A 14,947-nucleotide genomic window follows, 5' to 3' on the forward strand; every position below is an offset into this window, starting at 1 on the left:
CCAACTGGGCCACAAGGGAAGCCCCCCAAAAACAAAGGGTTTTGATTAACTCTCAATTAACGCAAACCTCATTTGATTAAATTCTATTCCCCAGAAGTTCTGATAGCTTTTACAGCATATTATTTTTAAAAGTAAGATGAAAAACTACATTAAAGGCTAATGATATTGAACCTAAGTAACATTTATGTAAAATTTCCCTTTTGTACAATGAATACAAACATATTTTAATCTCATTTATGTTTAGTTCTAAGGAGAGTGTTTTTGGCACTTTGAATTGGTTTTAAAATGTGGTTGGCAGGGAATGATTAGGCTACTGCCCCTTGAGAGCATTTCAACCTTGGCGTACTTCTGTGTGTGTAAACATTACAGTTCCCTCTTCGTTGTGGGAATTGCAGGTTCTCCCCTCGCTCCTCCTTGCCCTCCTTTCTTAATCTTCCCTTTATGCTCGGTCATAAACTGGTAGTCAGGCATACTTTTTGGTTTTAAAATAGCTTAGTATGGTAACTGGACACAACTGAAGGATAGAATCTATCCCTGGATAGATCAGGGATACTGGTCTATTAGTAAATGCTCCAGTTTTTAATATGATTTGCATTCTTGTGATTGCTATGCTTATAAATCATTGTACTTAGAAAAACCTGTTTTGCCTTGATTACAATAATTTAAACTAAGTTATTCTGTAATTTATGTTACTGTAGAGAGATGATGCAGGAAATATAGATTTTGAATGGTATAGCTTGAATATTAAATGTCATTTTCCTCCTAATTTTAGCATGCATATTATAGCAGAACTGCAGTACTAAGACTTCTGGAAAAGAAATATAAATCTCTGGTAAGTCTGTTTTTGTTCTTATCTTGAGAAATAATATCACAAGAAGATATACGATGTAATAACTTGAATGTGCAAAGTTGAGTGATAGTTAATGTTGGATAATGAAGTAATCCCCCTTTTATGTGACTTTTTAACTACCATTCTGTGAAACATAAAAGGATAAAAGTAGAGACTTAAAATGCAGTCAAGATAAGAGCTAGGAAGTATATAACTTCATAGTATTAATAAATTGAGCTGCTAACAAGCTACTTTGGTATAAGCTGTTAAGTATTATCATATAGTTTAATTCAGATCAGGTGTTTGTAGCGTTTCCTCCCCTCCCCAATTTCATTCTACAAAATTTACGCATGCTTTTGACTGAAAGTTGCATTAAAAAACTCAGAATGGTAAGTGCTTTTGTATTCGCACATTGATTCAAGTTATACTGAATACAAACTAATACTGTAAAATATATTAGTAAAATTTTCAGCTTTTAATGCTATTGGTAGAACAGTGTGTTAGAGCACTGAAAGGAATGGATTCAGCAAGTCTAGCGAATAATTGACAAATATGAAAATTGTGAAATTAAGGTTATACTGATATGACTTTCAGATAATAAATATGGTTTATGTACTTAAGTAAAATCTTGAGAACAGAAGTGAAGAGAAAGATTCCTAGAAGTGTGAATTTTAAGAATAGTGTTGATAGGACATAAATTGAAGAAAGGAAAACAAAAATTGTTTTCTGTGTGAGAATTAAAAGAATTGGGGTTCAGAAAGGAGAAGAAGGAGATATTGACTATTAGAATGGGAATTTGTAGAAGTAATAGGTTTTTAAAAGTCCTTAGAGAAACTAAAAGTCTTTCCATACTCTCTCTCATTCCATTTTTAATGGAAATCTGTTGCTGCCATGTGGGCATAAAGTGATCTTGCTAGAATAGAGAAAGAAGGAAAACAGGAATGGTTTTTTCCTCGCGTGGTCTGACACACAGACGCCTCCCTCTTGCTGTCGGAAAGGCCCTGGTGGAGGTGTCTCGTGTTTCTTAGGTGAGCACCGAGATACGTCCCTCATTCGAGAAGTGAGCCTCACTGCAGCCAGTTTTTAGCCCACAAGTATCAGCCTCAGTATTCTACCAACTTGTTCAGATACTTTATCTCATATACGTAATGAACCAAACTTGCATCTTGCCTGAGATTTCATCCTAAATCTTATTTTTCTCAAAGTTTTCCTAAATTTACCAAAATATTAAAAGCTATTTTTATGGTTATATTTATGGGTGTACATACATGTGCATACACACACACACACACACACACAGATTTCCCAGGTGTCTCAGTGGTAAAGAATCCACCTGCCAATGCAGGAGACACAGGTTAGATCCCTGGGTTGGGAAGATCCCCTGGAGAAGGAAATGGCTACCCACTCCAGCATTCTTGCCTGGAGAATTCCGTGGACAGAGGAGCCTGGTGAACTACAGTCCATGGGGTCACATAGAGTCAGACATGACTTAGTGACTCATACTTTGGGTCAGGACTTACTCATTTGAATATTTGTCACTGACTGATATAAGTAACACAGTGGGAAGACAACAGGATTTTGGAAAAGGTTATGACTTTAGATTTGGGAGATTTGGTCATATCAAGTTTGAGATCCAGATTTCCTGGTGGGGAGATTTCATTTTATTGGTCTGGATCCTAAAGGTTGATTTAGACATAGACATGGAAGGGGGTTCCCAAAGCCCATCCCTAGATTTGATGATCTGCTGGGAGAATTTCTAGCACTCAACATGTAGTTGTACTCCCAGCTATGGTTTCTTACCAAAAAAAAAAAAAAAAATGCAAAACAGAGCTGGTGTAAGGATAAGACACACTGGAGAAGATACCGAGCTTGAACTTCTGAGCCTTTTTTCCCGCAGAGTCACACAGGACTCATCTTAATTTCTCCAGTGCCAAAGTATGACAGCTCATGTGAAATGTTGTCTACCAGAGAAACTTATTAGAGATTTAGTGCCCATTTTCTTTTTAAATCAGGGATTAATCATGTTGGCACCTTCTGCCTACTACATACCAGGGATTCCACACTCCCAGAAGGAACACATACATTCAGTGTAAAAACCACATTGTTTGTTGAGGTACAGTTTTTAGAATGGTAGGAAAAGTCCTGAAATCCAAGTTTTCAGATGATGGTCAAGGTCCGGGCTTGTAGGCGGGCCATTCTAATGATGGTAATCCTGCCTTGCTAATTCTTCTTCATGAAACAAGGCTACAAGAATGAGACTAAGAAATTTATCAGATTCCTTGATTCTATCATTATGAACTCATCTCTGTCCACACAGCCTCCTTGATTTTCCCATCTAAAGCTTAACCTTTCCTTTCCTTAGGTTCTAGCTGCTCCTATTCTTAGACACTATTCTATCAATTATCCTTTCTCTTCTACATACTCTTAACTTCCTTTCTACTTAAGCAAGACCATATCCTTTCAACGTGAAGAATTCATTCTTGACCTAAGACCTCACCCCTGTGTTTTACCCTTTTTCTGTTTCATGGCCAACCTTCTTGAAAATGAAAATTATACTATCTGCCTTTAATTTTTCAGTTCCTATTCCCTTTCCTTATAGTTAGTTCTATTCCCCAAGCTCCCTTGAAATTGATCTTTTGAAGATCAGCAAAACCCTCTTTATTACCACATCTAGCAATTATTACTCCTTAACTCACTGGTGGCCTTTATTTTATTGAGGGTTAGAATGAGATGGTATCTACAGGAAGTATGTAGGTGCAGAGGAAAGGAAGAAGATTTGAAATCTTTGCTTGTGGAGAGTGGGAAAAGGCAGTAGAATGAAGACTATCAGAGAATTGCTGGATACAGAAGTTGGAGATCATTTTTTATGACTGTTCTTTGTATTGAGAATTTTCTTTATCAGTTTTTAGCAATTCTGGTATCTCAGATGGAAATGAAAGCTAGATACAGGTCATGTTTTACTGGCTAAGTAGGAAGAAAAGACTCTTAAGGCAAGAAAATTGGGGATATTGACAAGAGAATTTTTAGTCATGACCAGAACTTTTTCATCTTTCACTATAAAATGTAAAATACATTTGTATTTTTGTCTTAATGCTAACATTATAACAATAGTATATTTATTGATCTACAAATATTTTCCATGTTTCCTGGAATGAAGCCATAGTTAAAATGTAATTGCAGAGACTGAGCTTCAGTGGAAAGGTGCTATTCTAAATTTTCTGAATATTTTTCTTAGATATTTTCCCAACATATTTTACAGCCTTGACTAACTTCTTTAATACATGGACTTGTGGGCTTAAAATTTTAGGATTAATAAGCTGTTATTTTATTAGATAACTACAGCGGTTCAGCAGTGTGTTCAGTACTTTGAGTTGTGTGAAACCATGAAAGGTGATGAAGTTTTGGGACATTCAAAGTCTTGTGGTAAGTATTATATTTTGTTACATTTTAAAAAATGGTAAATTTTATTAATAAATATGTTTGTAATTTATTTTTTAATATCATGATAAATTAGATTGCTTTTGCTAATACAAGATACTTTCCCCAGATTTAAGATACAGCATAATATGACCTTTTGTAGCAGATCTACGTTTGAAGTTATCATGGTGATTCTTACAGTCTGCAGTTTTTTAGTTCATAACATGGTGTATGTCCTCGTGAGTTAAACTACAGTAATAACACTAGAGGAAGAAAGAATAGAAGTATATCAGGTGCATTTTTTTGGGGGGGGATTTGATCTTTTTACCTTATTTTTTAAAAAGAGTTGAAAATAATAAAAATTTAAATAGATTGTTCTGATATTGGCAGACACAATTATTCTGACACAAGTCACCCTGATTACAGCAGGCCTTTCTGGCTACATTTTATTGGGAGGAAAATTTCTATGGAACATTGTTTTATTATTGAACACATTGCCCCATTTTATGATTCTGCTCTGCTTATTCTCAGTCTGAGCTGAAATATTCTAGATGTTTCATAGTCTGGCCCTTATATCTCTATCTAATCTCATATCTAGTTATTGATAGAAGTGAATCTTCTCTTAGAAGGCTTACCAGTGCCTGCACTTGGTTATTCCTACTCCTGCTGCCACAGTCCATAATCCCTACCCTGGTAACAGTCTTACTGTGAAAGAGTAAACTTTGAGTTTTTCAAGAAGGCTTCTTTGCCTTGCGTGAATTTTTATTGTTCTTGCTGACTTCATACAGCTTTGCATGTGAATTTGATATCTTTTATCATTCTATGTCACTTCTTTAGGGAAATATTAAGTTCTTTGAGAATATGAAGGTATCTTATATTTTCCTTTATCCCTGAATAAATTCTTTACTGAAGAAAAATGGCCAAAACCCAGTTATTAACAGGTTTCAAAATATAAGTGTTTTGTAGTAAAGGAGAAAGTACAGAAAGAAGCCAGAACTTTGAGAGAAGACAAAGATATATAAGTTTATATGCATATGAGAATAAAAGTGTTAGTCACTCAGTCATGTCCGACACTTTGTGGCCACATGGACTGTAGCCCACCAGGCTCCCCTGTCCATGGAATTCTCCAGGCAAGAATACTGGAGTGGGTATACATTCCCTTCTCCAGGAGATATTACCAACCCAGGGATCGAACCCGGGTCTCCTGCATTGCAGGCATATTCTTTAATGTCTGAGCCGCCAGCAAAGCCTGTGTCTCTGTGTGTATGTGTGTGTGTGTATAATCTGTAAATTCACAAATTTTTCTAACTAATACTAAAATGTTGTATCTAGCTCTTTTTTCCCTACCACTCTCCCAGCCCTTCATTGCCTTGGTTTTTTCCCTGTCTGGTGAAGACTTCAGGGTGCTTCACTGCATTCTTTTGACATTTCTTTCAAAATTTTTGCTTTCTTTTCTTTCAGAGTTTCCTGCCTACAGTTCCTCTACTCTAGGTCACCTCTGGTCATCAGAAAATTAAGCAGAGGCTCTAGGTCACCTGTGGTCCTCAGGAAATTGAGCAGAGATGCTAGGTCACCTGTGGTCCTCAGGAAATTGAGCAGAGATGCTAGATCACCTCCGGTCCTCAGGAAATTGAGCAGAGAGTGTTGTAACATTAAATTGATAGTGCACTGATGTATTTCTCTAGCTTCAGCAGCTCTTTGTGTTGCTTTGGAATCATTTTAGATATTCTTTCTTCAATGTTCAATGAATTTCATCAAACTCCACTGAATTGCCCCTGCCCACTTTTTTCTAAGAGGAAATCATGCATTCTATCTCACTGGGAAAAATGGAAGTTTTTAGATATGAAATTCCTAGTTGTCCTGCATTTATGCATGCAGACACATTTCTGTGTACCAGTGTTCCCTTTCTCCCAGTTAGAATGAAGAGGTAATCCTTCTGTTCCAGATTGAACTACTTGTCTGCTCTTGATTCTGTTCCCATCTGGTGTTTTGTTTTGTTTTTTTAAGAACCATTGCTTCGTTTGTTGTTGTTGTCTTCCTTTCTATTGGTACCTTTCCTTGCATTCTCTAAACCTGCTCATATTTTTCATATAAAAAACTGAGCAATTTCATATGTACCTTACTTCTCTTTGCTTTTCTTAAAAGAAAAGGCCTTCTAACTATTGAATATATACCCAGGCCCCATTTCTTTATCTCCTGTTCACTTCTCAACCATGGAAGTGAGACTTTTATTTCTGCTACTCCATGGTCTTCCCATTAACTTTCTCTTCTTTCTTGCCCTCATTTTACAGCATTTGCCTCTCTTGACTCTTTCCCTCATCTTCCTGGTACCATTCATTCTCATCTAACACATTTTTCTTAGTCACTTGAAAGGCTCTTTTTATGTCTGTACTTTAAAAAGTTTTGAGCTTTGCTTTTTTTCAGCTTAGTCTACCTATTATCTCTTAAGGGAGCCCATCCACTCTCATGGTTTCAAATATTACATATTTTTATACATAAATGATCACTCTGAAATGTTTAAGTCTGTATTTCTTTCCTGAGTCCCAGACCCATGTACTCATACTTAGTATTCTATTTGGAAGATGCTTGGGAACGTCAATATTAAAATATCAAGGACTGAAATCATTATTATCTTTCTAAACATTTTTTATTCAGAATTAAAAAGAAGAATTTACTATGTACTCAGGAACTTGAGAATTTTTTTTTTAAATCTTTTCATGGTCTGCATGTAATTCTAGCTAAGGCACATTGATTTATTTCCTTGAACATTTATTTTTTGTCTCATCTTCTTCATTCTTTTTTCTAATGGATGCTTTTGTTCGTGATTTTCCTAATGAGTGTTACTTTAAGCCTTGACCTTCCATTCACCTTTCCATGTTGCCATCAGTCAGTTTTCACAAGCATATTTGATTTCTTTTCTGCTTGAAACCCTTTAGTATCATCCCGGTTGCCTCTATAATAGAGCCCATACTCTTTCTGCAGCTGAGTCCTGATATGTTGCTGCTATCCTCTAGCCACTTGTTTCTCCTACTTATCCTCCTGGTGCTCTGTTCATATCAGGCTGTTTTCCATTAGAAGCCTGATTCACTCTTCTTGGTTTTTGACACCAGCAAATAGTTCAAGGTCTTATGTAAAACAGGTACTCAGTAGATCTCGAATGTATGGATGATTGAGTGAATAAATGATATATGTTAGAAGGTGCCTTTATTTTAGCAATTCTAATTTCATCTGCAAACATGGTTATAAGTATGATTGTGCTACTGGCCTTTAATTGGTGGAATTATGCAGTAATAATGTTTTATATTGAGTTCCTTCCTTCCTTAATTCAACGTCTCTTTATAATGACAGATAACTAACAATCTTATGGTATTTGTTTTAGAATGATCACTGTATGCCTATTATACTTTTCTGATTTTTGATAAATTTTATAATGAATGCTTTTCTTCAGGTTTAAATGTATTAAAGTATCTTGGGAAACAGTAAAGGATTTTGAAAGAAATTTATACCAAGTGTCTTCATTATAGACTGCAACCTTGTTTAATGTTCAGAGAGAAATAAAAACAGGTACTATGAAATATAATAGCATTAAAACAATTGTAATTGTTTTTCTTTTAAGGGATTAAGCAGAAAACTTTTTACTACTCAGGACAAGAATTACAATACATTTATTTCATTCACTCACTGAGCCTTTTGGGAAGATTACTGATCTATACCCAAGGCCGAAAGCTATTTCCTATAAAGTTGAAGACTAGAAAAGGTAAGTGCAATTAGGAGATATGAATATGTTCGGGTATGATGAAATTTGTGCTATGATTTTTTAAAGTTTAGAGATTTGGCTTGGTCTCTCCTAGGATACTGAGCAAGATACCTTTCAGTCTGCTGACAGGCTTATATAAAGTGTTGTTATTGTCCCCCCCCCCCCCCAGTATGTACTTCTTCCTACTTGTGTAATTCTGTTTCCCCTGTCTTTAATGTTTTCCTTATTTTTTTTCTCTGCCTTTTAAAATCCTAGATATATTGGATGATTCAAGTTTGGATTCAGAACTAGAAGTCCTTGTTCTGATTCGGCTAAAAACTAGCTGTGATCTTCAGGCAACTATGTCTAATATATTCTTCTGGATATAATCTTGTATTATAGACCCTTTTTTCTTAATTGTCTCATAGTCTCTATGAAAACTCAGATTAGGAGGATGGATGATTAGTTAAAGATTTTCTAACTTGTAAACATATGCTAAAAAATGACTTTCTTTTTCTTCCTTTTTGAAGATTCAGTATCCCTTACAGATCTTCTGGTTCTGTTTACCCAACTTATCTATCATTCACCAACTTGTCCAAAGATGACATCACCTGGTCATTTAGGTAATCTAATCTGCTTCTATTATAAATAGAGAAATAGAAACCATGGAAAAATATTATATTTTCTGGATGTTTTGACAGACCTCATTTGGTAAAGAGATTTCATTAAGATAGCATTATTCATAATGAATTACATTGGTCATGTCAAGTCTTTGCTTAGTGAATTTATGGAGTATGGAATATTAGAGTATAAATTAAGAATTTTAGTGTTTTTATGTTGTATATTACTAGGAAAACCTTACTAACTTTTGGTTCCTTAATTTCTTCATGTAAAACAGTATTTTGTTCAGTTTATTAGGAGGCAAATATCTGCAAATGTTAATTTATGAAACTAAAAATACCACATTAATTTTGGGACTGTTCTCTATATTATATTTATTTATACCTGCGTCTTCCTGAATATATATATATATATATTTTTTTTTTGAGTATTTATTTTTTTTTCCATTTATTTTTATTAGTTGGAGGCTAATTACTTTACAACATTGCAGTGGTTTTTGTCATACATTGAAATGAATTAGCCATGGATTTACATGTATTCCCCATCCCGGTCCCCCCTCCCACCTCCCTCTCCACCCGATCCCTCTGGGTCTTCCCAGTGCACCAGGCCCGAGCACTTGTCTCATGCATCCAACCTGGGCTGGTGATCTGTTTCACCCTAGATAATATACGTGTTTCAATGCTGTTCTCTTGAAACATCCCACCCTCGCCTTCTCCCACAGAGTCCACAAGTCTGTTCTATACATCTGAGTCTGTTTTTCTGTTTTGCATATAGGGCTATCGTTACCATCTTTCTAAATCCCATATATATGTGTTAGTATACTGTAATGGTCTTTATCTTTCTGGCTACTTCGCTCTGTGTAATGGGCTCCAGTTTCATCCATCTCATTAGAACTGATTCAAATGAATTCTTTTTAATGGCTGAGTAATATTCCATGGTATATATGTACCACAGCTTCCTCATCCATTTGTCTGCTGATGGGCATCTAGGTTGCTTCCATGTCCTGGCTATTATAAACAGTGCTGCGATGAACATTGGGGTGCACGTGTCTCTTTCAGATCTGGTTTCCTCAGTGTGTGTGCCCAGAAGTGGGATTGCTGGGTCATATGGCAGTTCTATTTCCAGCTTTTTAAGAAATCTCCACACTGTTTTCCATAGTGGCTGTACTAATTTGCATTCCCACCAACAGTGTAAGAGGGTTCCCTTTTCTCCACACCCTCTCCAGCATTTATTGCTTGTAGACTTTTGGATAGCAGCCATCCTGACTGGCGTATAATGGTACCTCATTGTGGTTTTGATTTGCATTTCTCTGATAATGAGTGATGTTGAGCATCTTTTCATGTGTTTTTTTGCCATCTGTATGTCTTCCTTGGAGAAATGTCTGTTGAGTTCTTTGGCCCATTTTTTGATTGGGTCATTTATTTTTCTGAAGTTGAGCTGGAGGAGTTGCTTGTATATTTTTGAGATGAATCCTTTGTCTGTTGCTTCATTTGCTATTATTTTCTCCCAATATGAGGGCTCTCTTTTCACCTTGCTTATAGTTTCCTTTGTTGTGCAAAAGCTTTTAAGTTTCATTAGGTCCCATTTGTTTATTTTTGCTTTTGTTTCTAAAATTCTGGGATGTGGGTCATAGAGGATCCTGCTGTGATTTATGTTGGAGAGTGTTTTGCCTATGTTCTCCTCTAGGAGTTTTATAATTTCTGGTCTTACATTTAGATCTTTAATCCATTTTGAGTTTATTTTTGTGTATGGTGTTAGAAAGTGTTCTAGTTTCATTCTTTTACAGGTGGTTGACCAGTTTTCCCAGTACCACTTGTTAAAGAGGTTGTCTTTTTTCCATTGTATATCCTTGCCTCCTTTGTTGAAGATAAGGTGACCATAGGTTCGTGGATTTATCTCTGGGCTTTCTATTCTGTTCCATTGATCTATATTTCTTTGTGCCAGTACCATACTGTTTTGATGACTGTGGCTTTGTAGTATAGTCTGAAGTCAGGCAGGTTGATTCCTCCAGTTCCATTCTTCTTTCTCAAGGTTGCTTTGGCTATTCGAGGTTTTTTGTATTTCCATAGAAATTGTGTAATTATTTGTTCTAGTTCTGTGAAAAATACCGTTGGTAGTTTGATAGGGATTGCATTGAATCTATAGATTGCTTTGGGTAGTATAGCCATTTTGACAATATTGATTCTTCCAATCCATGAACACGGTATATTTCTCCATCTGTTTGTGTCCTCTTTGATTTCTTTCATCAGTGTTTTATAATTTTCTATGTATAGGTCTTTTGTTTCTTTAGGTAGATATACTCCTAAGTATTTTATTCTTTTTGTTGCAGTGTGAATGGTATTGTTTCCTTAATTTCTCTTTCTGTTTTCTCATTGTTAGTGTATAGGAATGCAAGAGATTTCTGTGTGTTAATTTTATATCCTGCAACTTTACTGTATTCGTTGATTAGCTCTAGTAATTTTCTGGTAGAGTCTTTAGGGTTTTCTATGTAGAGGATCATGTCATCTGCAAACAGAGAGAGTTTCACTTCTTCTTTTCCTGTCTGGATTCCTTTTACTTCTTTTTCTGCCCTGATTGCTGTGGCCAGAACTTCCAAAACTATGTTGAATAGTAGTGGTGAGAGTGGGCACCCTTGTCTTGTTCCTGATTTCAGGGGAAATGCTTTCAATTTTTCACCATTGAGGGTGATGCTTGCTGTGGGTTTGTCATATATAGCTTTTATTATGTTGAGGTATGTTCCTTCTATTCCTGCTTTCTGGAGAGTTTTAATCATAAATGGATGTTGAATTTTGTCAAAGGCTTTTTCTGCATCTATTGAGATAATCATATGGTTTTTATCTTTCAATTTGTTAATGTGGTGTATTACATTGATTGATTTGCGGATATTGAAGAATCCTTGCATTCCTGGGAAAAAGCCCACTTGGTCATGGTGTATGATTTATGTATTTTTAAAAGTCTTAAAAATGGTCATTTATTTCATTGGTTTTATGCTTACACAAGAAATCTGCTAGTTTCCATTACCGTTTGTCCTCTGCTTTCTTCTTGGCTGTGTTTTGTATTTTTTAATGATTCTAGTTTTCTCCCAGGCTTGACACCTGAATATACTTTCTTCTTTTTTTAAGAAAAAGAAGAAAAGTGAATGCAATAAGAAAGGTGTTTGCCAGGAGGGGAGAAGTTGTGAATTTACTTCAAAACACATCCTCACTATCAAGCAGAACTTTAATGTCAAACAGCAAATGATCTAATGATGTCTTTGGTGTTTATAATGTCATTTACTTTCATTAACTTGAAGATACATTAAGCAAATATTCTCAAGTTTCAGGTCATAATTTGGTAATAAATCATCCTCTGAGCATCGAATTGTATGATTTTTAAACTCTTTAATTAACCTTGATGAGCTTTTTGAAACAGCAATAGCTAACAGAGACACAAAAGATGTAAGTAATGTCTTATTAAATTTTCAAAAAATACTTCTTCTTTATCAGAGAATTACTCTCCTGCAAGTATGGCAACTGAAGTTCTGTGTATACTCTGTGATCAGAAGGAATGTGCAGTTGAATGCTTATATAACAACACTGTGATTGAGGCTCTTCTTCAGCCTATTCATAACTTAATGAAAGGAACTAAGGTTGGTAATAAAGAGTCTCTTAATTGGGTATTAGTGAATATTCAATGGGACTTCTAAATTTGATCATTTGAAGTATTATACCATTTTCCATATAAATGTATTTTAAATCCTACTTCATACAGTTAGTTGATCTTAGTTATGACAGTGTCAGGGAAAAGTCCATATAACATCTTAATCTTTTTTTCTGGTCAAACTTAGATATGACTGTAAGGACTGAAGTTATCTATTAAGATACTTGTTTTATAAATCTTTTAAGTCTTGTGAGTACTTTGTTGTTTGTTTTAATGACAATTGTATAGCCTTTGGAAATATTTTCCTGGAGTCAGCTTTTTTTAAATATGAAGAACAAGTATTATTTTAGATAAACTTATAAGCATCCCAGTTCTGAACATATGTACGTCTCTGCAGTTTGTGCAATATATTACCTTACATTATATACTGTATCCATCACACCCGAGGCTGAAAGAAACTGCTTAATGTCAGACATTAAAAGGTGGAAGAGTTGATACCATTACCACTAGTGCAGTCTGTCTAATATATCTCTCCATTCCTGTGACTAAATTTCTGGGAGATGACTTAAAGCCTTAACAGTAGACTAAAGGTTTTCGATTTTCCGGGTCTGCATTTTGTAGTGTTTTTATTGATTTCTTCTCCCTTTGCCCACCTCTCAGTGGGATGGGCAGTTGTTCACCCACTCACATATTCATCATTTATTGCTCATTCAGAAAGCATTAAACATTTTTGTGAATGTGGTACAAAGTATGGAATTCTGGGAAAGTAAGTGGTTATAATGAAAATATTTTGATCTTAGCCTCAGGAAAACAGAATGATCAGAAAAGAAATAAATAGCTCATAATATACAACTTAATATTATAGAATGCCATAACATAAATTTCAAAATGTAAACCACATACCAGAGCTAAGAAACGTACTCCTGGATCTTGAACCATAGCTATTACTTCTTAGCTTTCATCTATCTATCTTTAACTTTCTGTTAAATTTTGGCATCTTTCTTTTACCTGTAAATGTGTTGGGATGGGGGAAACTCTTGATTACACAGTGCACAATTTTAACTACCAGCTTATATCTGGTCTTTTTAACAATAAGCTTTTAATTATGGCAGGTTACCATTCTTGTCTTGGCTCCTTCTCTTCCCATTGGTTCTCAAATCATTGTATTATAATCTTATCTTTGTTATATCACTGATGAAGCTTTGATTGCTTTGCCTGTAATTTTAAAACATGTAACTTTTCAGATTTGATCTTTAACATAGTAGATCACTTCTGAAATTATGTTTTCTTAGCTTTCCTACAATCTTTCTGTTTTTTTCTGTCCCTTTCGAAACATTCTTTGTTACCTCTGTGGTTTCCTTTCCAAGTCCCTGCTGTCTTCAGTGATTCAGGACCTGGTTCACTTTCCTTTCTCTTCGTATGCTTTTCCTGAATGATAGATCTCTTCAGCGCCAGACTTCTTTAGCTACCGACTAACTTCAGGTGCCTGCTGAACACCTTTTTTTTGTTATTTATTCCATGAGCCAAACTCAGCATTTTGAAAACAGAATTTTTTTTCTGCCCTTGCTCTGTTCTGTAAATGGGAACTCCTTCATTCTCTACATTCAATTTGTATTTAAGGCCTATAGATTTTTTTTCCCCCTGCATATGTCTAAAATCCAGGTACTTCTCTTAATCCCCACTGTTTTTGCTTTTGTTTGTGTGTGAGCATGCATACTCAGTCAATTCTGACTCTTTTGTGACCCCAGGGACTTTTGCCCACCAGCCAGACTTCTCTGTGCATGGGATTTTCCCAGCGAGATTATGGAAGTGGGTTGCCATTTCCTCCTCTGTGGGATTTTCCCAACCCAGAGATCAAATGTGCATCTCCAGAATCTCCTGTATTGCAGGCGGATTCTGTACTGCTGAGCCACAAGTGTAGGTATTACTTTTGTTTAAGCCCTGATAATTTCTTGCTTGGAATATACACATTTTTTCTTGTTCAGTTTTTCCACTTTCCAGCCTATTCCTATTTTGCCACTAAGGCTATTTGATGCTTGCTGGATAAACTTCAGACTTTTCAACTAGACATTTATATTGAGTGTTCCATTTTATATTGTACCTGTTTCTTTCCTGTATATTCCAGTTATAAGAGATCATTTGCATTTTCTAAGTCAGGTGATAGTATTTCTCTATGTTTAAACACTTTTTCCTTGCCATGGAAAGTCTTTAACTTGGTCTGTTTGTTCTTCAGACCACAGTTAATTGTATCTTGAAATTTTCTCTCAGTTCTCCCTGACAGATTTAGGTGTTTGTCTATATTCTCACATTATGTACTTCTGTAATTGTACCTTAGTTGCAATGATTCTTGAGAGTAAAAAACAACTGTCTGGCACATAATAGATATTCATTATCTCACTTAAGACATTGAACACTACCCACTGAGCCACCGCTGCATCACTGGCTCTGTGCTGGATAGTTGAAATATAGAAGTGAATAAGACATGGTCATTGCTTCTTAAGGAACCTGCCCTAATAGGAAAGACAGAATATTAAACAAATAAAATATTGAAAATGAGGAAAAAGGAAGTTTAAAAAACATGTGTATGAATGAAGGAAAGTAGAGAAGTTCTTTTAAGAAAGATATTTAGTGTGAAAGTAACAAATTAAACCTTAGATCATCATGAACTAGAACATCTGGATCATCTAGACCCCACATTAGTTGAA

At 35.4% G+C, this 14,947-nt stretch overlaps 1 protein-coding gene across 6 annotated transcripts in view; it reads left to right on the forward strand.

The window, feature by feature from the left end:
• TBC1D32 (TBC1 domain family member 32) overlaps window positions 1-14,947 on the forward strand; it is a 187,722-nt gene that overhangs the window by 34,022 nt on the left and 138,753 nt on the right. For all 6 annotated transcript variants that reach the window (XR_011481887.1, XM_020887469.2, XM_070449893.1 and 3 more), the window contains 5 exons: window positions 773-832; window positions 4,162-4,252; window positions 7,863-8,003; window positions 8,513-8,605; window positions 12,089-12,231. Coding sequence is in view for 5 of the 6 variants with exons in the window: in XM_020887469.2 (XP_020743128.2) it covers window positions 773-832; window positions 4,162-4,252; window positions 7,863-8,003; window positions 8,513-8,605; window positions 12,089-12,231 (528 nt within the window). In the remaining variant the exon portion in view is untranslated. The remainder of the gene's footprint in view (window positions 1-772; window positions 833-4,161; window positions 4,253-7,862; window positions 8,004-8,512; window positions 8,606-12,088; window positions 12,232-14,947) is intronic.

This window comes from Odocoileus virginianus, chromosome 19 (genome assembly GCF_023699985.2).
Source record: "Odocoileus virginianus isolate 20LAN1187 ecotype Illinois chromosome 19, Ovbor_1.2, whole genome shotgun sequence".
NCBI classification, from domain to species: domain Eukaryota; kingdom Metazoa; phylum Chordata; class Mammalia; order Artiodactyla; family Cervidae; genus Odocoileus; species Odocoileus virginianus.